Here is a 25064-nt window from a genome sequence, read left to right on the forward strand (position 1 = left end):
TGCACAAGGGTGAGATCTTCTTCAATTCCTTTCGAGTTTATTTACTTGATTTCAGATTAAAAACCAACATGTTTGGCAATTATGAAGTATGTATAGATATTTAATGTCTTGCTTGGGTATCAACAAATACTCAGAAATTAGCTGACCAATGACAATCAAGAGCAGCAAGGTCACCATAATAGCTGAGGCTCCACCGAGAATTGAACTCAGATCACTAGATTCAAAGTCCAAAGTGCTAACCATTACACCATGGAACCGATAAAGTAGAAATTTGTATAGGTCAGTGTTAATGGCCTCATCGCTTATATTTCCTTGCACAAGGGCGAAATCTGCAATCCCTTTCGGGTTTATTTACTTGATTTCATATTAAAAAACAACATATTTGGCAATTATGAGAAAGCATGTATAGATTTTTAATATGTTGCTTGGGTATCAACAAATACTCAAAAATTAACTGACCAACGACAATCAAGAGCAGCACGATCACCATAATAGCAAAGGTTCCACCGAGATTTGAACTCGGATCGCTGGATTCAGAGTCCAGAGTGCTAACCATTACACCATGGAACCGATAGGGCAATAACTTGTGAAGGTCAGTGTTAATGACCTTATCGCTCATATTTGCATTAGGGCGAGATCTGCTTCACTTCCTTTCGGGTTTATTTACTTGATTTCACATTAAAAAAACAACATATATGGCAATTATGTACAGATTTCTAATGTGTTTCTTGGGTATCAACAAATACTCCAAAGTCAAGTGACCAAAGCCAACCAAGAGCAGCACGGTCACCATTCTAGCTGAGGTTCCACCGAGATTTGAACTCGGATCACTGGATTCAAAGTCCAGAGTGCTAACCATTACACCATGGAACCGATAGGGCAAAAACTTGTATATTTCCTTACACAAGGGCGAGATCTGCTTCACTTCCTTTCGGGTTTATTTACTTGATTTCACATTAAAAAAACAACATATATGGCAATTATGTACAGATTTTTAATGTGTTTCTTGGGTATCAACAAATACTCCAAAGTCAAGTGACCAAAGCCAACCAAGAGCAGCACGGTCACCATTCTAGCTGAGGTTCCACCGAGATTTGAACTCGGATCACTGGATTCAAAGTCCAGAGTGCTAACCATTACACCATGGAACCAATAGGGCAACACCTTGTATATTTCCTTACACAAGGGCGAGATTTGCTTCACTTCCTTTCGGGTTTATTTACTTGATTTCACATTAAAAAACAACATATTTGGCAATTATGAGAAAGTATGTATAGATTTTTAATGTGTTGCTTGGGTATGAACAAATACTCAAAAATTAACTGACCAATAGCAATAAAGAGCAGCAGGATCACCATCTTAGAAATAAGGTCCCACTGAGATTTGAACTCAGATCGCTGGATTCAGAGTCCAGAGTGCTAACGATTACACCATGGAACCGAGAAATACAATCTTGTAGACGTCAGTGTTAATGACATTATCGCTTATATTTCCTTGCAAAAGGGCGAGATCTGCTTCACTTCCTTTCGGGTTTATTTACTTGATATCACATTTTTAAAAAAAGATATGTATATAGCAATTATGAGAAGGTCAGTATAGATTTTTAATGTGTTGCTTGGGTATCAACAAATACTCCAAAGTCAAGTGACCAAAGACAACATGGTCACCATAATAACTGAGGCTCCACCGAGATTTGAACTCGGATCACTGGATTCAAAGTCCAGAGTGCTAACCATTACACCATGGAACCGACAAATAAGTGCATTGTCTAGGTCAGTGTTACTGACCTTATCGCTTATATTTCCTCGCACAAGGGCGAGTTCTGCTTCAATTCCATTCGGGTTTATTTATTTGATTTCACATTAAAATATTCAACATATTTGGCAATTATGAGAAAGTATGCATAGATTTTTAATGTGTTGCTTGCGTATCAACAAATACTCCAAACTAAAGTGACCAAAGACAACCAAGGTCGAGGTTCCACTGAGATTTGAACTCAGATCACTGGATTCAAAGTCCAGAGTGCTAACCATTACACCATGGAACCGATAGAAAGACAATTTGTATAGGTCAGTGTTAATGACCGTATCGGTTATACGTATTTCCTTGCACAAGGGCGAGATCTGCTTCACTTCCTTTCGGGTTTATTTACTTGATTTCCCATTAAAAAAAAACATATTTGGCAATTATGAGAAAGTATGCATAGAATCTTAATGTATTGCTTGCGTATCAGCAAATACTCAAAAGTCAAGTGACCAAAGACAACCAAGGTCACCATAATAGCTGAGGCTCCACCGAGATTTGAACTCGGATCACTGGATTCAAAGTCCAGAGTGCTAACCATTACACCATGGAACCGATGAATAAGAACATTCTCTGACGTCAGGCACCTAAAATAATTTGTTTGACATAAAAACCAGTGAAGTGATTAAAAAGGAAAAACAAGATGAACTTAGTCCAACAAATACATTGTATAGGTCAGTGTTAATGACCTTATAGCTTATATTTCCTTGCACGAGGGTGAGATTTGCTTCAATTCCATTCGGGTTTATTTACTTGATTTCACATTAAAAAACAACATATTTGGCAATTATAGCAAAGTATGTTGTACCAGTTTCCCGTTTACAGTACAGTATCAAGGATGCATTACATATATAAATTCACACATTTTAAAAAGCCAAATATGTGTGTCGTAACATTGCACTGTTTTACTTGGAATCATCTCACAAGTGAGCCTTTAGCATTAATATGCAATTAATATTGCAGTGGACCCAAGTTTGCCTGCTGATTCGCCTATTCACAGATTTTTATAATTGCATGCAATTAAAATGGCCATCAATAAAGTGTGCATGGCTTCACATCTGATCAGATAGAAATGTCGAGTGTTTTTACTGCACACTGTGATATTTTATCAGTCAGCGGCGTTTCAGGTCAGCCATGGCGGTCAGTGCAGCATTCCATCCAGGAGATCCCATGACACCTCCCCCTGAAAAAAAGTAATACTTGGTTTATAATTTTGGATATGACAGCAGTTACAGGATTGGAGTGTTCTAAGCAAACCTGGATGACTGCCACTGCCACAAAGATACAGGCCTTTAATTGGCGTACGGTAGTCTGAGAGTGAGGGCAATGGTCGCGCGAGGTACAGCTGGTCCAGCGACATTGATCCATGAAAGATATTCTGTTCAGCAGATTTGAAATTTGGTTTGCTTTGGCATGGAAATCAGTACAGTAATGTGAGGAGTACAGAAAATTTGTAACTACGCCAAGTCAACGCAAACACTCGTCGCTTACATGCAGAGTCAAATGACATTTAACTAGAGGGGCGTGTTTGAACAGTTGCTAGTGTCAAACAAGTGTTTACCCCTCCGGTGAGCCCAAAAATACGCTCCAGGTCAGGGGGAGTTAGGATGTCCCTGCCCACCACCGACTGTCTGAATCCAGGGGCATATTTCTCCACCCAGTCAAAAACTACATGAAGAAAACAGATGTATTTTGAACAAGTTAGTAAGGTTAAACTAAAACAGATTCCAGTTTAAAAATAATCTTATTGTTCAAGCATGTAGTGTGCTTCGCCCCAAAAAAATATTAAATCCCAAAAAACATTTCAAATAAAATTTGACTCCATTTTTAATTTCTTTGCCTTTACCGTTATCTGCATAGGCCTCCTTGTCCTGCTCAGTCCACTCTCTTCCCTCAATGTGGAAGGGGGTGAACTGTGTGAACAGTGAAACAACATGGCTGCCAGAGGGCGCCAAAGTTGGGTCCAACACAGACGGGATGGTCATTTCAATCATAGGCCTGAAGGACAAGATACAAAATAAATTTGATTGTTTGGCAGCTCCTGTCAAGTCGTCAAATGGTTTGCGTCGTTGCTAATTGCAGTTTGCCTCGTCGAGGGGCGTCCATTCATAACGTCCATATAGGCCGCCTCCAGGATGTCCACACTCTCACAGTTGATGTGAATGGAGCACTGATGATGAGGTCCTGGTTTGTTGTCTGGTGTGGGAGCTGCCCGAAAGTTTGGCAGCTTGTCCACTGCCACTATCAATAACAAAGGAAGGGGAGGCACTTAAAACTGTGTGCAGACAGCATATCCTTGATATTTCTGTTTTGATAGTAATTTAATAATGGATTAGACAGTTGCATAAGAAAGCCCAAATATTTACCATTAATCTTGGTGACAGGTGAGGTGTAATCGATTTGATCGACAGCTTTTAAAAATTCTGATGAAAGGGCACCCTATGAAAAAAACAGGAAGTAGTCAAAAATATACGTGCAGTCATCAATATTGCTGATGTTATTTTTCTATAATTATTTTTACCTGCGGTGTGAGGTTCTTGAATGTGACATGAGGGGTGGCATTTGAAAGAACTATTCTACTATGAATCTCTGTGCCATCCTTCAGCACAACTCCCCTGGCAGCACCATCTGAGTCAACAACAATATTTTCTACATCCTGCAAGTCACATATTAAGCAAAAACCACAGTTGGGGAAAAAATATGATGCAGTCGTGACACGTTTGCAGGATTGGCAGATGCCTTTCTATCATGAAACGTTACCTTTTCGGTGAAAATGTCTGCGCCGTAAGATCGGGCGGCGTTGGCTAAAGCCTTCGACACACCTCCCATTCCGCCTTCCACATAACCCCAGGCACCTTTTCCTTTTTCTAACTCTCCCATCACGTGATGCAAGAGAACGTATCTACAACGTGTACATGTGAAATTCCAGTCAGAGTAGCTTGAATGGATCTTAACAAGGAAGGAAACCAAAACAAGAGCAAATATGGCCTGCCTTAATCTATTGCATTCATTATTTTCATATCTTTTAATAGAACGTGGGCATCTAACGTGATGCTTGTCAACCTCTATTTTCATTTCCATAACAAATTGTCTCACCCGCTGCCAGGATTGCAGGGACTGGTCGTGGCTCCAATCACACCGTCTGTAGCCAAGGTTGCTTTCAGTGGCTCTGACTCGAACCAACGATTCAAGATCTGACGAGAAAAAGCACGAGTGGTGTTGCTTAGAAACAGAAGTAAATATTCAGTTAAATAAATAACGACAAACCTTCATGATTGGCGCTGTTATGATTTCGTAAAACTCTGGAATGTTCCGGCCTAATTTCAATCCTACAATGAAGTTGAAAAAAAAAAAAAAAACACAGCCAATGGTACCACTTTGTGACATTCATTTTTAAACGGATTTCCAAATCATGTTACCGCATTTGACAACAGGCTTCAGTGTTTTGGCAGCGGCCAGCCTCCTCTTGAATGAGCCAGTTGTAACCCCTGGAATGTCAACAGGAGGGGCATCCAGGAGTGGGTGGATAGCGCCTGCTAGCTTCTCAAGGTGCAAAATAAATTCTGAAAAAGCCTGGTTGCAGAGACAGTTCGAGCTAATCCATATGCAGCAGAGAGTATCAATAAAAAACAAGCACGTATTAGTTAATCACCTTTGCATCTTTCTGGGAAAATTTGCCGATCTCCTTCTGATTCTCGGCGAGGTCCGAGCCTAGTGTGAGTGACCTTGGTGGCCTGCCCATTACCCCCTCCTCCAACATTGGAGTAAAAGCATGGGGATCCCTCATATACACCTTCAGCCCATGTTTCTGAGAACACAGGAAATACCAGGTGGTTCAAAAGGATGTTGCGTGATTTTTTAAGCTTGCATTGTATACCTTCAGCTCCAAGTCCGCGTGAATGTGCGGCCGTAATAAGCTGAGCAAATAGGAACATCTGGAGAATTGGAAACCTGCAAGCACAAAAGTGTAAAGAGTGGTAAAGACCACAATTTTCCAAAATTCAAAATTCAGAGGTATGTTCCATTTAAGTATCAGTCCAGAGGATGGCGACGTCTTACCGGGGAAGAGCTCCTCTGTCACCGCTGCACCTCCAAGCACATGTCTGCGCTCTAGCACTGCTGTCTGCAAACCTCCCTTCTGAAGGTAGGCAGCCTTGTGTATGCACACACAAACACACAAAAACAGTATTTTGATGTGGAAAAACAAGAGCCACAATACCATAGTAGTATAGCATATAACAGGGACTCACTGCCACTAGTCCATTGTGTCCTGCAATGACATTAAAGGCAGGGAAGTAGGGGAGTTATTTTACAGAAGAATAAAGTTACAGATAATAAATCATGAATGTAGAAAATGAAGCAGTACAAGTTGTTTTCCAATCCAGTTAAATTAAGTTCCAAGTTAAAGTTAAAGCTGTGAGTCATATATGGTCACACGTTAACCAGAGCGCTTATTCTCCACAGAGCAAACATTACAAAATGACTTGGCATGCATTGCAGTTGTGGTGAAGTTAAATGAAACGAAATATTTGCGAAGCACAACTATTTTTTTTTCTTTTCATCTTTTTTTTTTTTTTTTGTGCAACAGAAATTCGTCGGTCCTCACCTCCACCGATGACCAGTGCGTCATAGTGTGATCTAAAAGCGGCGTGTGTGTAGGCTCTTGCCACAGAGCCCAAAACGGTCGTGACGCTCCGTGCACGATGAGTCCACATTACAGCAGCAGCCATTGAGTGTAAAGTTCACACTGTAAACAATCCTACTTCAGGCCTCCCGGTTCGCCCACGGAAAAAGAAAAAAAAAAAGATTCAAAAATCATTATTTTATCATCTATACAAATAATTTAGTTTCGTTCCGTTAATAGTTTCATTTTAAGCATTAGACTAGACCACCATGCATAAATCAATGCTGAACATTACAAAATATTAATTTTAAAATATTTTCTTATGTCTATTGTCATTATTCATTTTGACCACCTGAGGACGCAGTTGTTCCATACATGAGGTCAAAACTAGCCACGTCATCAAAACAAGAAAGATGAATTATTTTGAACCACTTTACATGAAACAGTTGCTGAAATATGCTCAACTAGGGATTGTGGCCTTCTCCCACACCTTATATAAATATATACATTTAGTATGCTGTCACAATGTATGCAATTGTTATGTAGGTATAGTAAGATACATTACTTTTAAGTAAAATGGCAGAAAAGAGAATATGGACACACAACTGTGGAGCTCTCTTTAGTGTGATAGAGGGTCTATCTAAGACACCTTGTACCGTAATACATGATTTAATACTAAAGGAACTTAATGGCAACATTGAAATCCATCTGAGTGACAAGTGCTTTCGTGCTGCTGTTTTGGTTAGCAACAGAGTTCACAGTGTTGCCACTGTGATTTGAGCAAATAGTATCTCACTCAGTGATTAATTGTGTAATGGTGTTTCTTAAAGAAAATATACAAATGATGTAAGCATTAATACTATTATTTGGAGTATTTTAAATAATGCTGTAATATTTTGTACTTTCGCATACTGAATAAGAAGTTTTTGATTTCTAACTTGACTGGTGTTGTTTATTATCCATAGAGTACTTGACCTGGTTAATTGTCATGAGAGCATTGAGATGGGCTCTTCAGACATTATTGCTGCAGAAGATATTGGCCTGCTTGAAAAGCCATACATTATCATCATCATTGCCATTATCAGTCCACAGGGAGAAGATTGCTAGGGTGTGAGGAAGGGATAGTTTTACAAAAACAACAGGACATAATCATGTCATCTTTTCCTCATAATGGGGAATTCTGGATTGTGTTTTGCTTACATTGTGTAAAATAAGTCTTCTTGGTTGCATAGATGGTGCACTCTGTTGGATGAGGGAGTAAAATGAGGTGTTGGGGGTGTTCTAGGATTTCCCTCCTGGGCCGCCACCCTTCTCCCTTGCTGAATTAGAGGAGGAAAGAGAAATGATCCTGACAGGCTGAACGCTCCACTTTTCCTTTAAGGAACGTCTGCGGACGACACCCAATGGCTGTAACGAGATCACAAGCAGGCGATTTTGTTCATGTAAGCAGAATTTAACACTTTGTTCCCCTTTGTCGGCAGAAATTCAACACTCCAGCTTGCCAAGGCTCTTTCAGGCATTAAAGGAGAAAATTAAATTAGGGTATTATTACGGCACCACAACAAAACACCAACGCGTCATTTGCTTGGAGGGGAAGAATAACTTTCTTTCCCTCCAGACTGAGAAACTGATGGGCCTTGAAGTATTCTTTAATTGTATCATAGAGTTATATTAAGCTGTTTTACTGAAAATAAATCAGACTTCAGAATGAAACTGTCAGAGAACGTTTAATGGAATGTTTTGGAGGACAATTTTATAAAGGTCATTTTTACAATTTAAAGAACTGTTGTTACTTTTGTAAGACTTTGCTAGCATGTGCTGAATCTGCAACAGACAGACAGACATTTTCCAGGTGACTAGTTTAGATGATATTGATAATGTGGCTCAATAAGGTGTCCAAAACAATGCAATGACGTGGCATGCTGTACACCAAAATGATGCTTTATTAACATTTCATTTAAAATTTTCCATCATACCAACATTGCAAAACAGCATGAAAATTGGATGCACACATGACTGGAAATGTAACGCCTAACTTTCTGTTTCTGTTCATCTGAAGGCGACTCATTACTTAACGTGGAGCGGCCTGCAGTCACCATTTTGAATGACAGGTCTGTCCGCCTATAGCGGGCGGAGGACATGCCTCTCGGAGCCAATCATCGTCGTCGCTTGGGCCTTGGCGTATTTCCGTCATTCCTCGGCCTTGCTTGACTGCGGCTGGGAAGTAACGACACGAGTGGGAATGTGGCCGGGCAAGTAGCTGCCAAACCCACCTAAGGGAATGCAAAGTTTTGGTGCCGAATTGTACACTTTAAGACATTTGTGCGTGGCTGACCAGCCCCCTTCCTCCAGTCGTTCGGTTTCTCATGGAAGCGGATGGATTTGTAAGGAAGCGTCGGATGACAGCGGAGTCTGCAGGCAACGATCCCGGGGTTGCTGGCGCATCAGCCGGGGCAGAAGTTCGATGGCTGGGGGGCAGGTTCCTGGGAGTTTCGGAAAGTATCGTGGGTAGCCTTTCACCGAGGATCGGAGGCGAGACCGAACTACAGACTGCTGATTTGACCCGTAACGCTCAGGATCAAACAGATGACTCTGAACCGGACTACGAGGGCTTGCCACAGGGAGCCTCCACGAGCACGCACATGTTGGCCGGAGCCGTGGCCGGGATTATGGAGCACTGCCTCATGTTCCCCATCGATTGTGTTAAGGTAGCCTAGCTCGGTGGCGGATAATTGCCCACACGATTCAACCTATTTCTGTGCCATGCATTCTGGTTAAATTCCCTTGCTGTTAGCATAGCTCATTAGCCTCCCATGCTAACCCAAACACGCGTCAGAGCTTAGCACAAGGTCAGCGGTTAGCTTCTCCTAGGTAACGCGTTAGCATGCTAATTTAACCATTCAACTAACATTAAGTGGTTAACGTATCATTTATAGTAGCCCGGTGTTGAACCGAGTCTCTCATTCGGCGACTTGTTTGTCGCTAAATCTGGTAAAAAGATTATTTAAAAAAAAAAAAACGATTAGCTTGTTTCGTAACTAATGTTAACAGGTGTATTTGGAGGGTAAACTGAAAAAGTTGCTAACTTGAGTCAACAGTTGGCATCTCAGCCAAGCTCAAACTACTGATCTATCAGTAATCAATCAATCAGTCAATCAATCAATCTTATTTGCAAACCCCAGGCCCAAGGAATAAACAAACATGACATAATGCAAAGAAACAACAACATAAAAATAGACATTCACAAGTAAAATATATTCCATGTCGTTCCAAAGTTCTAGGCATTTTTTTTCCCAGAAGACCCCAATCTTTAGCATACGAGTCTTACAAAATCAGATGACAAGAGGCACGTGTCTCCTGTTTGTTGTAAAATAGGATTGTGTCCAGACCTTTTGACCACAGGGTCAGTCAGTTGAAGAGATGACACAGATTCACCTTCGGACATCCAGCTGTCTGTGTCACACTGAAAAGCTCACATGCCCACCCTTCCCATCCATGTCTTAAACACCTGTAGTCTTCTCACACAGCCTGCATGGACTGAGTCGAGGCTCCTGTCTACTGTTGTCCTTTTTTGTAAACAGCCAATGGAGCTCAGTAGGAAGTCCTCGATACATATCTATTTTCTTCAATGCTAAATTATTCTTGATTGAATTATTTTGACAAATCGTGGCATTCGAGCAGTATCATTACTTATTGATAATACAGTTAAGGGTGGTTGCTGACCCCTGACATTCGTACACAAACTAGGTTTGCTCGTCGTTGGGCTCTGCTGTAAACCGAGAACGTTGTGTACACGTCGGGCTTGGCTAATGTGTGCGGCATTGCCTAGCTAGTTCTCTGTTAGCCCTTCATTCTTGCTAGCACAGGGTCTCATGGGGCCCTGTTTATTCATTGCACAAGCGTTCCAGCATGTGTACACAGAATGGAGTTCAGTTGTAAATTTGTCAACCGGAACGCTGGTGTTGGAGGATTATCTCACCGTTTGTGCAACTCTTTACTTGACACGCGAGAGCAACATGATTGACTCGGTCTTCAGATTAATTTATCGCTGTTTACGGTTGCGGACACAAAGAAAGTTGTGATCTCGTGTCAGTGCGAACACAGGCAGGATATACAGCCGTGTCCTCGTGACCTTGGAGCTTACAGCGTCGTGCTTCCTTCTATTCAATAATAGGTCTACACCGACACGCTCTGCACACCCAATTCCAGCCATTATTTGCTCACAGGGCTCTTTCATTGCTGTGTCATTGTTGATTTTGCCTCCATTTTGATTACTCCTCAGACAAGAATGCAGAGCCTCCAGCCCGACCCGGCCGCCCGCTACCGGAACGTGATGGATGCCCTCCGCCGTATCGTGGCCACGGAGGGAGCGTGGCGGCCAATGAGAGGCCTGAACGTGACCGCCATAGGAGCGGGGCCTGCCCATGCCCTGTACTTTGCCAGCTATGAGAAACTCAAAAAGACTCTGAGTGATGTGATCCACCCCGGGGCTAACAGCCATTTGGCTAATGGTACCATAAAATTTACAGATTACACAAATAGGCTGTGCTGTATGGTGACACAAAACCATACTGTTGTATATCCACGCCGTTTACAATCTAGGCCCAGTAGTACATGCTATAACATTCTGGCATCTGATGGATGGACCGTTTCCATTCAGTGTAGTTCTGCAGCTAAATTCCAGTTAGATATTACTCAATTCCCGTGTGTGGAAACCCTGATACTGAATGCCATTGTCCCCTTTTCCATGTTTTCCCTACCCTCTCTCTTACTTCTTTCCAGAGTATTAGGAGGCTGGGTAAGTCCTCTTTCTCCCAACCAAATAACTTGGTTGTCCTTCTTTGGGGGGCTTCCATAAAAGTAATGAACAATGTTGTCCACTAGATGTCTCACAAGATTGGACGACTCGCTGAGTTATGCAAAACCATGCCATGTTTTTCGTCATTTAGCAAAGTCTTCCTTTTGATATTTTCCTACTGCACCCCCGCAGTCAGTAGGTCATGTGAATGCTTCCACTTACCTGAGATCATTTTAATGTCTGAGTCATGTTAATTGCAGGAGCAGCCGGATGTGTGGCCACTCTGCTTCACGATGCAGCCATGAATCCATCAGAAGGTACAAGCCCTGTTTTGTTTGGTTTTGGAGATCTTTATTACTATGTACATGCATAAGTTAAGTATTGTGGTATCTCCTATTACTGCAGATTCATTTATACAATATTCATTCATTTCTCTTTTTCTTATTTTCTGTCTCCAACTACCTAATACAACCGCTTGGACATTTTTGTGGTCATGTCGTGGGCCTCCCAAGTTGTGAAGCAGCGCATGCAGATGTACAACTCCCCTTACCGCGGCGCGTTGGACTGCATACGCGCCGTGTGGCAGAAGGAAGGCCCGGGGGCGTTCTACCGCAGCTACACCACCCAGCTGACTATGAACGTGCCCTTCCAAGCGCTCCACTTCATGACTTATGAATACCTGCAGGAGCTGCTCAACCCCCACAGACAATACAACCCCTCGTCCCACATGCTGTCCGGTGCCCTGGCCGGGGCCCTAGCTGCTGCCGCCACCACGCCACTGGACGTGTGCAAGACCCTCCTCAACACCCAAGAGTCGCTTGCCCTCAGCTCCCTGTCGACCACCCAAGGAGCCCACAGACATATCACAGGCCTGGCCCACGCCTTCCGGACGGTATATAGGCTGGGCGGCCTGCGGGGCTACTTCAAGGGAGTGCAAGCGCGAATCATCTACCAGATGCCCTCCACAGCCATCAGCTGGTCCGTATACGAGTTCTTCAAGTATGGACTCACCAAGCACCAGCACGACAAGAGGCGAGCGCAGCAGATGGAGGCGGAGATGTAAACACCGCTGGGGGAAGCCAGCTTATAACGCACAGCGTATGAAATCGCATCATGACCCATCTCCACTGTCCCATTAGCCAGAAAGGCATTTCCTGAAAGAGTTTTTAAAATGCCGTTTGCTGAATACGCACAATTTGATTTATGTTGCTAAGCGAAAGAATTGTCACACAGTATTAACGTTCTTCAACTGGCGCCCACAGATTGTCACCAGAAGAGGGCAGTAGTGTTGTTTTCCTAACGTTTGTTATGGATACCCCCCCCCCCCCCACACACACACACAGCCAATACTTCATGATTGCAGTTCAAAAGCTTTTCATTCACAAAGACTTATAATTGATTTTCTTTAATTAATGTTTAAATGTGTGGTGGAAACTTGAAGCCCACAGTAATTTATATAATAACACCCAAATCTGCATTTAAATATTTTGAGATTGCGTTTTTGTATTTGGCCCCTTTTTATTGTCCACATCTAGACTTTGGGCAAATCGAAAGTTTAGATTTATTTTAATTTCAGTTTTTCAATGCTTAAAAATATGATCCATAATTTGTTTTGTGGCACTTACATGGACAACCCCATGTGCTGCTCAGCTATTCACCATTATTGCCTTGTCTGCAGATGGCTTTTCTGAATCTTATCTTAGTTTCTCTCATTGCTACTACTGTGTTATCGTCATGTCCTTTGAAGGCACCGGTTGCATAGAACAAAACAGGCCGCGCCCCCAAAATTCAACATTCATCTCAATAAGCTATTTCGCAAAATGTTGCTAACGCACCCATGTTGAGTAAATGGAAACTGTTTGACTGATTCTGAATTGCACTCTTCATTAAATAATAAATTATGAGCAGGGGACAGTGCTCATAAATCATCCAAAATCCATACGTTTCTATTTTTATTGTTTGCATACATTAGTTCTTGTCAAGTATGCGTCAACTCAATACCAATGGGACATTTAACAATTCCAGTACAGAATGTCAAACTGAGATGTCCTTTTAGTGTGAAACAGGTGCAGTCTTCATGAGTGCAGGTGCTGCTTTCAACTTTGACCTAAAGCCTCGGTGGGGTGTCCTGAGCGAGACGGCTGTTTTATACCTCAAGACAACATTGTAGTTGGTGCAGAGGGTATGTAAATAATCCATATATACGCAACACAAACAGTTAAATAACATTTTGACAAAGGATTTTTCAATTAGGTTAAAGCAGGTATCCAAATTTCCAATGCGTCCCATCCAAGTGTACTTAATGTAATAGAAGGCGATTTAGTCCTCTCTTTGAAACACACACATACCCGTGTACAGTATGAAAAGACCCTGGTGCTGACAGAGGGATGGCAGATGGACACACACGTTCTCCCTTGTGTACTGATAGAAGCCTGTTTTGGAAACTCAAGCCTCCGCTCAAAATCCCTTGGAGCCAGCACCTGTGGATGTGGTCCCATTTTCACACAAGCTAAGGCAATTTCAGAATATGAAGCTCTTCCTCTTTGTTAGTTCTCCCTGGACTTTACTGTCAACAAAAGTTACATGCAAAGTTTTTCATCAACAGAAAAAAACTGTAATATTGACCTTCGTGTGTGTGAAATCTTGGGAGTGTGTGTAACATTGCACCATTGTTATGGATGAATACAGGTGTCCACCACTTTCTCTCCCACTCACACCCATACTTCTTTTTTCTTTGAAAATGCATGCGAGGTCATTAAATCGTCATTGGAACACTTCAGACTGGAACTTAAGATCCAGCACACAGCTCCTGTGCACTTCCATGCTCATGTGCGAAGTGCAGTGTGTGTGTGTTCTAAAGCAACACAGGTGCAGTCAGGGACACTGAAGAGGAAACAGACCTCCTTGCCCTTTAGAACTTGATCTTGAAAAGGAAGCTGTCACATTAGCTCAGCCGCTGTGCCTTCCAGCTCTTGTCTGCTGTGATGACACCTTTGCACCCTTACTAACCCTCACAATTTTTTAGGTTTGTTAAAAAAAAAAAAAAAAAAGGAGGTGCTGACTCCCTGATTTACCCTTGGTCTCCTCCTTTCAGGATGTTCACCTGTTTTTTTTTCTAAAAACTGTGATTTTTCTTCATGGCAGAGGGAAGAGAGAGTTTTGATTCTATTGCTTCAAATTGTGTGGAAAGGAGTAAACTGTTGAAGAAATAAGAGAGGCCACATAGGGATGGTGTGCTTGGCTTTTGATGGATGTGGCGTCCCCATAGGGGAGCTGATATAGTTTAGTATAGAGCTCTCGAGGTTTCACTGTAAATGTTTACATTCCCTAGTGTACTGATGTTATCTGCTAAATGTTTCTGGAACAAGCCTAAAAATCTTACTGGGTGAGACTTTGCACACAGAAGAATAGATCACACCAGCTGACATTTTCCCCCAAAATATGCAAGTCAAAACATTTTGTATTTTTAATGGTTTTGGTTCCCATTAATCAATTTAGTTAACATGTAAATTGTCACATACTAGCATGTTAAATACGTTGACTTGACACTTTCCACACTGAGCCACCATCTACAGGTATGAAGATATATAGAGTTGTCTTTGGTGACCAGAAAACAGCGTCCTCGTGAGGTAGCTAAGGATACACTCAGCCAGAAGGTATTCTGTTTGAGTTTACATTTGTGGAATATGAATTCAGCAGCAAAATCCAAATCAAAGCTGTTTTCTGAGTTTGGTCATGTGACATTTGTAAACTGAGCCGTGATTGAATGTTACCTGAGCCCTGAGCAACTGCAATATTATTTTCAGTCGACAGCAAAATGGCTGATCCCTAATAATTAATTGATAATTGTTACTCAAACACGATATTAATAACAATTCAATGTTATACCCGTGGGGGCGCTTATAGATCATACTATTGTAAGAACATTTTTAAGGTGACTTTCCCTTTAAATATTTGTATCTAATACAAGATCATGATTTTGTTCATTCTACACGATTATGGATACATTATTTTGTTATAATTCGCAATATAAAAAATCAAAATTGATAAATGGTCAACACCTTGTGGATATTCCAATTTAATATAAACAAACGTGTTTTTTTCTCTTGTTGAGTCAATATTTAAATATATATCATTCCAATCTACAGTATGCTGACCTAATTGTAGTTATGAAATATAAGTGTGTGTATACCGTGGCCCAAAGACCCTATTGTATCAATTTTGCACAGCATGAAACAAAAGTTGCATTTCCCCCTTCTTTTAAATATATGACATTTTTGTGCAGAGCTATATACGGCCCTGGGCAGGACTTAATAAAATGACCTCAGATAGGTAAAAGGTCCCCCAGCCCAAACGAGTTGCTCCTGTGCGTGTGTGTATTTGGAGTGGTTACCATGGGAGCCTTTTGTCCGTGGGACGCCACCTCACTCAGATGAGCTTTGCTATCTTTGGAGGCATGCAGATAGCGATCGCTGCACTCTTGCCGTCGTCCGGCCTGCGTCCTCAGGCACCGCCGTCCTGTCGCCAGCTCTATTTACACTATAGCACCGCCGTGCACCGCGGACGCAGCGACCAGGGGGAAGTGAGTGTCCATCATGGAGACAAACGCTCTGTTTATGTTGTCATTCGCCTCCATTAGTGACAGCCAGCAAGGAGGAGAACCACTAATGCATTCTAATTATCACATGAGCGCGTGCATGGGCGTCCCAATCAACTCTTGGAGGAGTATATGAGTCAATACACAGAACCATGTTTCATCATCATTTTTAAATTTCTATTTCTTTTTTTTAAGTGCATCTTGTGAGGTTGTCTGGTTAATGTCCATCTGCGAATCCTGACCGGAAGTACATTCTCCAAGTTTCTGGTTCTCGTCTCAGCAAATACTCCTTGTAACGTTCTCACAGGAAAGACACTAATACTATTTAAAGATTAGTGTCACTTTTTTAAAAAATAGCTCGGGGCATTTTTTTTAAGTTCACGCTTGACTGTGCAAAAGTCTTAGGACACCACACGAGCACTAAAATAGATATGTTTCCATGCTTAACAGGCATTTTCCCATTGTTTTCAAAGTGAATTTCATGTACAGTGACGGATCGTGGATTGCACTGTATGCCCTACATAAATATGGCTAAATACAATTAAAGTATAAAGTGGGAGGGGATTACTCTAAACTTGTAATGCTACCGAATTGTCCTTCTAATTAAATGGGGGTGTCAGTATAGGATTTCTGAACAATATATTTCATGACGGCCCAATGAATTTTGCGTAACATTGATATAGTTAATAATGAAACTAAATTTCGACGAAGTCGGAGCCATGCACTTAGGCAGCCAGGGATTTGTCCCGTGCAGCCAAGTGAATAATAATAATAATAATAGTAATAATTTAAGTTACTTAATAAGTTTCGGCTAATTCAACATTTGTATTGATTTGTTATTGTCTATAAATATTATACGAAATGAAAAAGTAAGTATACAAGTATAAGTGAGTATGCAAAGTAAGTAAAAACCTTCAACTTCATTTGAATTTCCCCGATATGCTCTGCATGGGTTAAATGTAACACTAAATATTTGATTGAAATATTAGATTTTTTTTGTTTAATGAAAAAAAGTAAATAAAAGTTAGTTCAACGTCAGAAACTAACTTTCATTTACTCATTTCATTGAGTTAAAAATTGAAATGCCCGACATCAATAATGAAAATTTGTTCACAAATATTTGCTAAATTAAAAAAAAAGGTTTAACATTTTAATACACACACCTTCAAAACAAAATTTAAGAATAAATGCCAGTATCGTAATTTCATTCCATATTTATAATTTTCAGTTTATTGAATATGGGCGTAAACAGCCATAAATACAACAGCTCCATTAATTCACTGGGAAAAATGTGTCACACGTGAAGGGAAAACAATTTTTAGCCTATATCACAATAATTAAAAAAAAAAACGTATCCAATAGATGCCTCAAGATCATAACTTGTGGCAATTCACTGCGGAAAGCGTTCAATTGGATGACTTCATTGATAACACTGTCATAAAACGTAGCCCGCCGCATTTAGTTCAGTCAAACTTTACATTTCGATTGCACCCCATTCAGAATATTCTCAAAAGGTATACCCTATACATCCAAAGTGTGCGTCCAAAGGTGCATTACCATGCCCTGATGCCCTGCAGAGTCCCCTGGCACGGAGGGACCACCGCTCCTTGTGCGGACTGACTTTGCGTCTGCGCGCCCAGCGGTCCCAAATTCATGTTCATGAAGGCGTTGGCGGCGCTGTTGGAGGGCGGCAGAGCAGGTAAACTACTACAAGAATAAGTGTTGGTGTACACCGAGTTGTTGTAGCTGTAGGCGGGGTAGCCGTTGTAGCCGTACGCGCTCGGTGCTCCCACCGCTGAGTAGGACGTGTTATAAGTCGGGGATCCAGTCAAACAAGGCCTGCCGTCCCGCACCAGCACCGGCACGGCCACCCTCCTGGGCGGCGGGGGAGGCGGCGGAGGACCCGGTGGGTGATGATGGTGATGGTGGTGGTGATGTCCTGCCATCTCCAGTGTCTTGTCCTGCCGCTGCCTCTTGCATTTGTACCTCCGGTTCTGGAACCAGATCTTCACCTGCGTGGGCGTGAGTTTGAGCGAACCCGCCAGGTGCTCTCTCTCCGGGGCGGACAGGTAGCGCTGCCGCTTGAAGCGACGCTCCAGCTCGAACACTTGAGTCTGAGAGAAGAGCACCCGGGGCTTCCTCCTGGTTCTCTGCTGCTTGCCCGGCGGCTTCTCGGCCTCTTCGCACCGCGATGCACAACCGACCTCTGCGTGACGACACATGCAAATTTGAGGTCGCCTACAAATTCACGACATAGCCTAAATATTTCACACTAGAGGTGCATCAGTTAATTTATTTTCGTGTATTTATCATATTGAGACAAAAAATTATCACAATATTAATAGTGTATTTTTCCATGTCTGCATCACTTCATTTATTTTAACAGAATTTATTTTTGTGTTTTTATCACGTTGGCATTTCTATTTGAGACAAAAAATTGTCACAAAATATTTTGACATTTATATACATATTTATTTGACCTAGCTATTTTAATATTGAACATTTCAAATGGGATTATTTCTCGTGCGACACACATATTTGACGCAAAACTTCAATTTGGGGTGAATACTTTTTCTCATACAGGTATTGAATCCTCACAAGATGTAGTTGTTTCTCGGCAGATATATATATTTGAAACTTCAGAGAGCACTTTATTGCAGCTATCATCCTTATGTCAGGTGAGCACCTCCCTTTCAAAGACCAGTGCAGGACACATGTCTATTAATATTTAGTATAGATGTTGACAATTTTCACTCAAAATTCCGCAGATGTACAAAGGCATTACTCAAAATGAACATATGGTTAACTTAATAACCTTACTAAAGATGTCAAAATTGTCTTTTTTATTACAACTCGTGCATCTTTCGTGCGTTTACCTCAACAATAAGGTCATGCTCTTTTTTTTTTAATGCAACTGAGCACCGTGCATGCAGATATTTGCATTTGTCACTGTTTTAATCAAACGTCTATAAATTAACAGTGGAGAAACGTTGAATAAGCAATGTGGATTTAATGAGTCTTGCAAGTAATTGTCATAATTTTTGAAACTTTGGGCTATGCATGAACACTCAAATATAGGCATTTAATAATGCACTCACTTGCGTCTCGGTCCTCCTCCTGGTCGTTCTCCAGTTCCAGCTCCACAGGGTGGATCTGCGCCGGGTTGCTGAACATCTCCACTGGCAGTCCGGACTCCGCGTGCAGCCTGTCGGCTCCTGCAAGCGCGCCGAGGTACGACATCCTCTCGTCGCTCTCCGAGCTGATTGGACTCGGGCTGTCCCTGCGAGCCAGCATGCAGGAGGGCGGCGAGTGCGCTCGGAAAGCACCGGTCTGCACCGGGAGCGCGCCAGATAGACCCGAGAAGCACGAGATGAACTGGAATTCTTGCGATTGCTGTTGCAGCTCCAACTTCAAGATGTCCTTGACAGAAAAAGGCGTGCTGGAGGATGTTATAACAGGACTGGGGAGCATGGTTTCCTCCAGAAAAAAATATTTGTGTCCAAATATAGAATTAAGCTACGTGCACGTATAAGGTTTTCTCTTTTTCTTCTTTCAAAACAAGACGATCTGTGGACGGTTAGTAGGGGTGCTGATCCTGTTTGGTTGGCTCAATGGAGTTGAGATAGAAAGAGCTGGATGAGCCAAGACGCTGTCTTCTCCCTCCCTGAAGGGACTGATTTAAATCATCCAGTCTCTCTCTCTCTCTCTCTCTCTCTCTCTCTCTCTCTCTCTCTCTCTCTCTCTCTCTCTCTCTCTCTCTCTCTCCCTCTCTCTCTCCCTCTCCCTCTCTCTCTCCCTCTCCCTCTCCCTCTCTCTCTCTCTCTCTCTCTGCACCGGGAGCGCGCCAGATAGACCCGAGAAGCACGAGATGAACTGGAATTCTTGCGATTGCTGTTGCAGCTCCAACTTCAAGATGTCCTTGACAGAAAAAGGCGTGCTGGAGGATGTTATAACAGGACTGGGGAGCATGGTTTCCTCCAGAAAAAAATATTTGTGTCCAAATATAGAATTAAGCTACGTGCACGTATAAGGTTTTCTCTTTTTCTTCTTTCAAAACAAGACGATCTGTGGAGACATCCCTCTTCTCCGGCTGCTCATCGATGACTGCAGGGCGAGGTGGGAAAGAGTGGGGGTGGGGGGCGGGCGGTTAGTAGGGGTGCTGATCCTGTTTGGTTGGCTCAATGGAGTTGAGATAGAAAGAGCTGGATGAGCCAAGACGCTGTCTTCTCCCTCCCTGAAGGGACTGATTTAAATCATCCAGTCTCTCTCTCTCTCTCTCTCTCTCTCTCTCTCTCTCTCTCTCTCTCTCTCTCTCTCTCTCTCTCTCTCTCTCTCCCTCTCTCTCTCCCTCTCCCTCTCTCTCTCCCTCTCCCTCTCCTCTCTCTCTCTCTCTCTCTCTCTCTCTCTCTCTCTCTCTCTCTCTCTCTCTCTCTCTCTCTCTCTCTCTCTCTCTCTCTCTCTCTCTCTCTCTCTCTCTCTCTCTCCTGCATGTGTGATCACTTTAACCACTTTCAAAACTCCCCTGCCTATTGAAAATGAATTGATAACAATGGTTCTCAAAGTTTTCACACCAAGCACCACTCAAAAAATACTTTGCTGTCCTAGACCACCACTGTGACATTTCAGATACACTAATGTAGTATTGTATATTGGCCTTCATGTTCATCACAACTGAGATCCTATTCCTAAAAAGCATTATAAGGAACACTTGCACTGCTTCTATACAGGGAAAAAAAGGCGTTTAAATAATGATTCAATTCAAATGTATTGCATTAAAAAGCTCAATAAATGTCTTTTAATAAATGTTTTAAAACAAGCAATTAAGTACAAATATAAATACTGTACTGTAAAAAAAGTCAAATAGTTAAAAGTATAAAAAAGCCATTATACCTTAAATTAAAAATGTACTGCAATAGACATTATAACAGAATGGATGCCGTCATGTCTCATTTTATTCCATGTTTTAATTTACATTTGTATTTAATTCAGCCATGCTTTCAGCACCATAAGACCATACTGCATCCAATCACTGCAGGAATATTATGGCAACAATTGAGAAACAGCATTTTCTTTCCCTCATTTTAATTATATTACATATTTTCAAAAAATTGAAAAAGCGAGTGCTGAATGATTCCCCCGGGGGGAATCATTCAGCCCTCGCTTTCTCACTTCTTCTGAAATCTGTCATATACACTTAAATGAGGGAAAGAAATGCTGTTTCTCAATTGTGCCATAATTCCAGCAGTGATTGATGCAGTATGGTCTTATGGTGCTCCAGAAAAGCATGGCTGAATTAACTTACCAATGTAAATTATTTAATTTATACAAAACTATTGACATTGAATTAAGATTTAATACGCTGCCTTAGCAGGGGGGAAAAAAACATAAGCGTATTGAATTCAATCGTTTTGGTGAGTGGAAAACTTTTTGTATGTCAGCATTTTAGTCCAATTTAACATACGGTATATATATTAAGCATTTGTGAGTTAAATATATATATAATGAAGGTTTACAACAGTGTATATGATATTTTTTGTTTTTCAATGCACGGAAATTAATTTTTCTATAATTATGTTCCATTTTGAACATCAAAAAAGGATGCGGAGGTCTATCGATTTCATATTGCCGACTTTTTGAAAGTTAATTTGACTCCGCTCCGAAACACTTAAATAAACGTCGGAATAACAACGTGTCAAAGGGAGGCGCGTGTTTGTTGAAAGGGGACACCTCTGTTCTTACCTGTCTACTGTGGCCCAAGTGCAGGCGCCAGGCTCCGAGGGCCTATTGGCCCTAAACCGTGTGGAAAGAAAAAGAAAGCATGCCGGCTTAATCTCATCCGCTCGCCATCAACGAGATGCTGTTTAGATTAGGCGCTGCTGCGGTTTACGCACGTCTTTTCCCCTTTAAACGGGCCATTAAAGCACAGAGAGGAATTATGGTATGAAATGTGAAAATAAACATGCGGTTTTCAAATCAGATTTGAATCAGTTTTAGTTACCTGCAGATGACGTAAAGACTTTCGCGTGATTTTTTTTTTTTTTTTTTGAAGGATTTCGGACCACTGATTTTATTCTGACTTGAGTGGAATGTGGTTGTCAAAACACACCCACACCAAGATGGTGTCTCCTAAATATTTATTTAATCCTGTATATGAGTGTTAAAGCAACAAGTGAACAATCCTCTTGTATAAATATGTTAGAGTTCTGTTTTCAAATTAAGTCAATGAAGGGCTATCTCCATTGTTTTTGTATATGGGGAACTCATTCGATTGCAACTTTGTAAAATTGTGCATTTCACTTCTTAGACTTGTGTTTTAATTAAAAAAGAAATGCATTGCTTAGCAAGCTCAGCGTCAAAGCTAAAGGCTATCTCCATAGGGAACTCAATCGAGTGCATCTTTGTAAAATTGTGCATTTTACTTCTTAGACTTCTGCTTTAAATATAAAAGTAATGCATTGCTTAGCAAGCTGGCGTAAAAGCTAAAAATATTTTTTTTCTTCGTTCGATGTAGAATGGCGGCCATTAATTACAGGCAGGCGTGCGACCAGGCGGCCATCTTTAGGCGGTCCTCGCGTGCCAATACCACCCTTGCCCTTCCACAAGTGCAGACTAGGGGAGTGCACTTGTTTACGGAGCGGAAGAGTCTGTTTCCTGCCTGTAACAAAACCCAGACTCCCCCGTCAGAGTGTCAAGGAGTTGCTCGCCGTACCCGCTGCCAATACATCATCTTCATCGCCAAATCGTCAGGAGATAAGCCTCCCGGTCGGGCCCGCACAGAGGTGAGGTTGTCGGGCCGCTGCCGTTCTATGAACAAGATAAGCTGCAGCTCGCATGTATGTATTCCGCAAGTCAGAAGTCAAATTTCAATCATTCCCTTAATTCACTCACTGTTTGAGCTCTTTAAGAATTGGTGGCTTGCCAGGCGTTGCTAAACAGGTTTCGACTAGTTGCAGCCTTGTCTCCGTGTGTTGGATCGACAAACCTGTTGAAGCAGAAGTCTCTTTGCAGAATGGCAGGTGTACTCTCACGTAATATGTTGCCCAAATCCATTTACATCACAGCCCAAATGTCCACTCAGCAATTTGTGCAAGTCTGAAGGCCCCAAAGTGTTGTTTAAATTTCACCTGTGGCACCCACTCATGTATGTGTTTAATATCTTTTAGCACTTTTAGTAAAAACTGTCTAACATAAGCATTCGTCACCTCACCGTGTTTGTTTGGGGGCTTTTCACAAGATGTGTAATGTGGACAATTTATTTGCTTGGAAATGATACATTCTTACACTAGCGAGATTTCATGTCATTTTATGACATTTATGTAGCTCAAAAGAATTTCGTAGCATTACATTTACACCTTTCCTGAAAAAAAAAATCATGTAGAATGTATGTAAGCTTTTTGTAACACCTTTTTAACACCTTTTGTGTGCTGTGAAAAAAGTAACATTACGTCTTCAGCGTTAATCCTTTAACCCACTGAGACTTGTTGACGTCTTGCGCTGTTCTCCCCCAAATTTGGTGGAATTCACAAAACGGATGACCCTAGGTGCTTTCCTCTTGTTTTATCTCACGGCCATCATTAATATTGTAATACTGTAATGGCAAAGGACCAAACCGTTGTGTTGTCATTAATGGTTGAGTTCTCAGCGCCGGAAGCCGTGTCTTATCAGCAGCGCATGTGATGGTGTCAGTAGCCAGGAGCGAGGCCGCGCTATTGTACCCCTGCCTGGGGCCGAGTGACGGATGACAGCGCCTTCTCTCTGGAGGAAATGGGGAGGCCGCAGCTCGAGCATGGGACCCTCGCCTTAACCTGTTTGCCTTTTTTTTTCCCCTCCTTGTGTTTATTGGGTTTGGGAGACACCCGAATGCTCCGTTCTTGTTGCTCTTTTCCTGGCAGACGGCCGCTGCCCAGTATTTGCAATGCGGGAGGGTTCATGCCAAACTTGGAGCGCATGAGAGGAGGAAGTGACCAGTCTGGATCCCCTGGCCTTTGCCCTCCCCGGGGTCCCATAAATTAGCTGGCTGTAATTCTCTCCCAGACGGCCTTGCCCTAGCAGGTGTGTGTTTGTATATATGAGTGTTAACAGGGAGATTTAAGGGCTGTGCTGTGTGGGATCTACAGTGTTGGGAATGTCGTTTCGGAGGAAACGTGCAACCTAAATATGTTTATCCTCCGGTCGCCACGCAGGCCAAGTAGATAAAGACGTGACGGAGGATGTTTAGACCTTTTTTTATTCTCCCAAAGCGACGACCATACTTGGACACTGCTGAAATAACATTGGCGAAATCAAAAGGTTGAATTAAGTTCATCGTGATCATTTGTGTAATGGCTCTCGAGGGGGAAAAGGCAACGTTGCAATAAAATATCTTGACTGCAACATGTAAACACGTTTGTGGGAAATGTTGCGCTCGCCATCCAGGAATGAATGTTTGTTTTGCTGTATAAGTAACATTTATTACTTTTCGTAACATAAACGTTAGGTCACTTGATTCTTCTTGAATAAAGTCTCCAAAATATTTTCGAGGGTAAAATTTAATGACAGGAGTCTTCCACTTCCCGTCTTTGTTTCTCAATGCATCGGTCAGTTCGGGGCATGTTCTGCTGTCCTTGTATTTGAGGTACCTCCCATTTCAAAATGTCTTTCAAGCAAAAGGACACATCAGTTGTGAAGTTTATTTGATGGCAAGGGTGATGGGGTTATTATTTTTGACTTTTTACTACCGTCAGATTAAAATTCATGGTTAATATAAGAGAGCATGATTGATGATGAACAAGTAAGTTTTGTAGCTATTAGCTTTATTAGTGCTACAATGGCTAGCGTTGATATTTACTGACCCCAAGCCACACAGTGTCAACACAAAATCACGGTCATAGGTTTAGCCACGTTCCGCTGAGCTCTTGTTACGGATGCTTCTGATATTGTGCTCAGTCCTATTTTGGCAAAAGTACCGTGAGTTAAAACAGACTTGTCCCTCCATCTTATCTATATTCTCCCGCTGACTGTCAATTACAGATCTCTTTGTAATTGGGTGAGTGTGAGTGAATTAATTCATGATGATGCTATATGAAATTACGTCATAAGCTCAAATTGCTGAGAAAAGCTGCTTTGAATATATTACGTTTGACTTTTGCATCCAAATTCCTGCTGAATTCTGTTGAAAGCACGTGGCGATATCAAATGGAGCCTACAAACGCGTGCATGCACATACTTGTGAAGGCCCACACCAAAACACACGTGTCAGGCGG

At 41.9% G+C, this 25064-nt stretch overlaps 3 protein-coding genes and 8 non-coding genes across 11 annotated transcripts; 1 reads left to right on the forward strand and 10 right to left on the reverse strand.

Annotated features, from left to right (window-relative positions):
• Positions 1–185: 185 nt before the first annotated feature.
• On the reverse strand, positions 186–257 carry trnaq-uug (transfer RNA glutamine (anticodon UUG)). The gene has a single exon. It is a non-coding gene; the product is annotated as a tRNA-Gln (tRNA).
• A 241-nt stretch (positions 258–498) lies between these two features.
• Positions 499–570, reverse strand: trnaq-cug (transfer RNA glutamine (anticodon CUG)). The gene has a single exon. It is a non-coding gene; the product is annotated as a tRNA-Gln (tRNA).
• A 231-nt stretch (positions 571–801) lies between these two features.
• trnaq-uug (transfer RNA glutamine (anticodon UUG)) lies at positions 802–873 on the reverse strand. Its single transcript has one exon. It is a non-coding gene; the product is annotated as a tRNA-Gln (tRNA).
• Positions 874–1045: 172 nt separating this feature from the next.
• Positions 1046–6543, reverse strand: pyroxd2 (pyridine nucleotide-disulphide oxidoreductase domain 2). The gene is made up of 16 exons (XM_061285717.1): positions 6410–6543; positions 6054–6073; positions 5863–5956; positions 5681–5754; positions 5456–5611; positions 5223–5376; positions 5071–5132; positions 4900–4997; positions 4564–4705; positions 4325–4459; positions 4170–4242; positions 3891–4044; positions 3650–3801; positions 3365–3471; positions 3061–3181; positions 1046–2986 (listed from the first exon to the last, which is right to left on the reverse strand). The coding sequence occupies exons 1-16, from the start codon at positions 6531–6533 to the stop codon at positions 2916–2918; spliced, it is 1737 nt and encodes a 578-aa protein (XP_061141701.1). The 5' UTR covers positions 6534–6543; the 3' UTR covers positions 1046–2915.
• Positions 1080–1151, reverse strand: trnaq-uug (transfer RNA glutamine (anticodon UUG)). The gene has a single exon. It is a non-coding gene; the product is annotated as a tRNA-Gln (tRNA).
• On the reverse strand, positions 1369–1440 carry trnaq-cug (transfer RNA glutamine (anticodon CUG)). Its single transcript has one exon. It is a non-coding gene; the product is annotated as a tRNA-Gln (tRNA).
• trnaq-uug (transfer RNA glutamine (anticodon UUG)) lies at positions 1679–1750 on the reverse strand. Its single transcript has one exon. It is a non-coding gene; the product is annotated as a tRNA-Gln (tRNA).
• On the reverse strand, positions 1976–2047 carry trnaq-uug (transfer RNA glutamine (anticodon UUG)). Its single transcript has one exon. It is a non-coding gene; the product is annotated as a tRNA-Gln (tRNA).
• Positions 2287–2358, reverse strand: trnaq-uug (transfer RNA glutamine (anticodon UUG)). Its single transcript has one exon. It is a non-coding gene; the product is annotated as a tRNA-Gln (tRNA).
• A 2067-nt stretch (positions 6544–8610) lies between the features above and the next one.
• Positions 8611–13160, forward strand: slc25a28 (solute carrier family 25 member 28). The gene is made up of 4 exons (XM_061285727.1): positions 8611–9135; positions 10710–10938; positions 11486–11542; positions 11738–13160. The coding sequence occupies exons 1-4, from the start codon at positions 8794–8796 to the stop codon at positions 12286–12288; spliced, it is 1179 nt and encodes a 392-aa protein (XP_061141711.1). The 5' UTR covers positions 8611–8793; the 3' UTR covers positions 12289–13160.
• Positions 13161–16991: 3831 nt separating this feature from the next.
• On the reverse strand, positions 16992–19447 carry nkx2.3 (NK2 homeobox 3). Its single transcript, XM_061285729.1, has 2 exons — positions 18921–19447; positions 16992–18028 (listed from the first exon to the last, which is right to left on the reverse strand). The coding sequence occupies exons 1-2, from the start codon at positions 19291–19293 to the stop codon at positions 17376–17378; spliced, it is 1026 nt and encodes a 341-aa protein (XP_061141713.1). The 5' UTR covers positions 19294–19447; the 3' UTR covers positions 16992–17375.
• Positions 19448–25064: the final 5617 nt, after the last annotated feature.

This window comes from Syngnathus typhle, linkage group LG8, assembly GCF_033458585.1.
Source record: "Syngnathus typhle isolate RoL2023-S1 ecotype Sweden linkage group LG8, RoL_Styp_1.0, whole genome shotgun sequence".
NCBI lineage: Eukaryota > Metazoa > Chordata > Actinopteri > Syngnathiformes > Syngnathidae > Syngnathus > Syngnathus typhle.

Bases quoted from the DNA above. Each gene is read 5' to 3' on its own strand.
- nkx2.3 (XM_061285729.1), bottom strand. From the start codon at position 19,293: ATGCTCCCCAGTCCTGTTATAACATCCTCCAGCACGCCTTTTTCTGTC. The intron at 18,029-18,920 runs GTGAGTGCATTA...GTCGTCACGCAG, and splicing joins GGAGGAGGACCGAGACGCAA to AGGTCGGTTGTGCATCGCGG.
- pyroxd2 (XM_061285717.1), bottom strand. From the start codon at position 6,533: ATGGCTGCTGCTGTAATGTGGACTCATCGTGCACGGAGCGTCACGACC. The intron at 4,706-4,899 runs GTGAGACAATTT...TACACGTTGTAG, and splicing joins CCCTGCAATCCTGGCAGCGG to ATACGTTCTCTTGCATCACG. The intron at 2,987-3,060 runs GTTTGCTTAGAA...ACTTTTTTTCAG, and splicing joins TGGCAGTGGCAGTCATCCAG to GGGGAGGTGTCATGGGATCT.
- slc25a28 (XM_061285727.1), top strand. From the start codon at position 8,794: ATGGAAGCGGATGGATTTGTAAGGAAGCGTCGGATGACAGCGGAGTCT. The intron at 10,939-11,485 runs GTACCATAAAAT...TGTTAATTGCAG, and splicing joins TAACAGCCATTTGGCTAATG to GAGCAGCCGGATGTGTGGCC. The intron at 11,543-11,737 runs GTACAAGCCCTG...GGGCCTCCCAAG, and splicing joins AGCCATGAATCCATCAGAAG to TTGTGAAGCAGCGCATGCAG.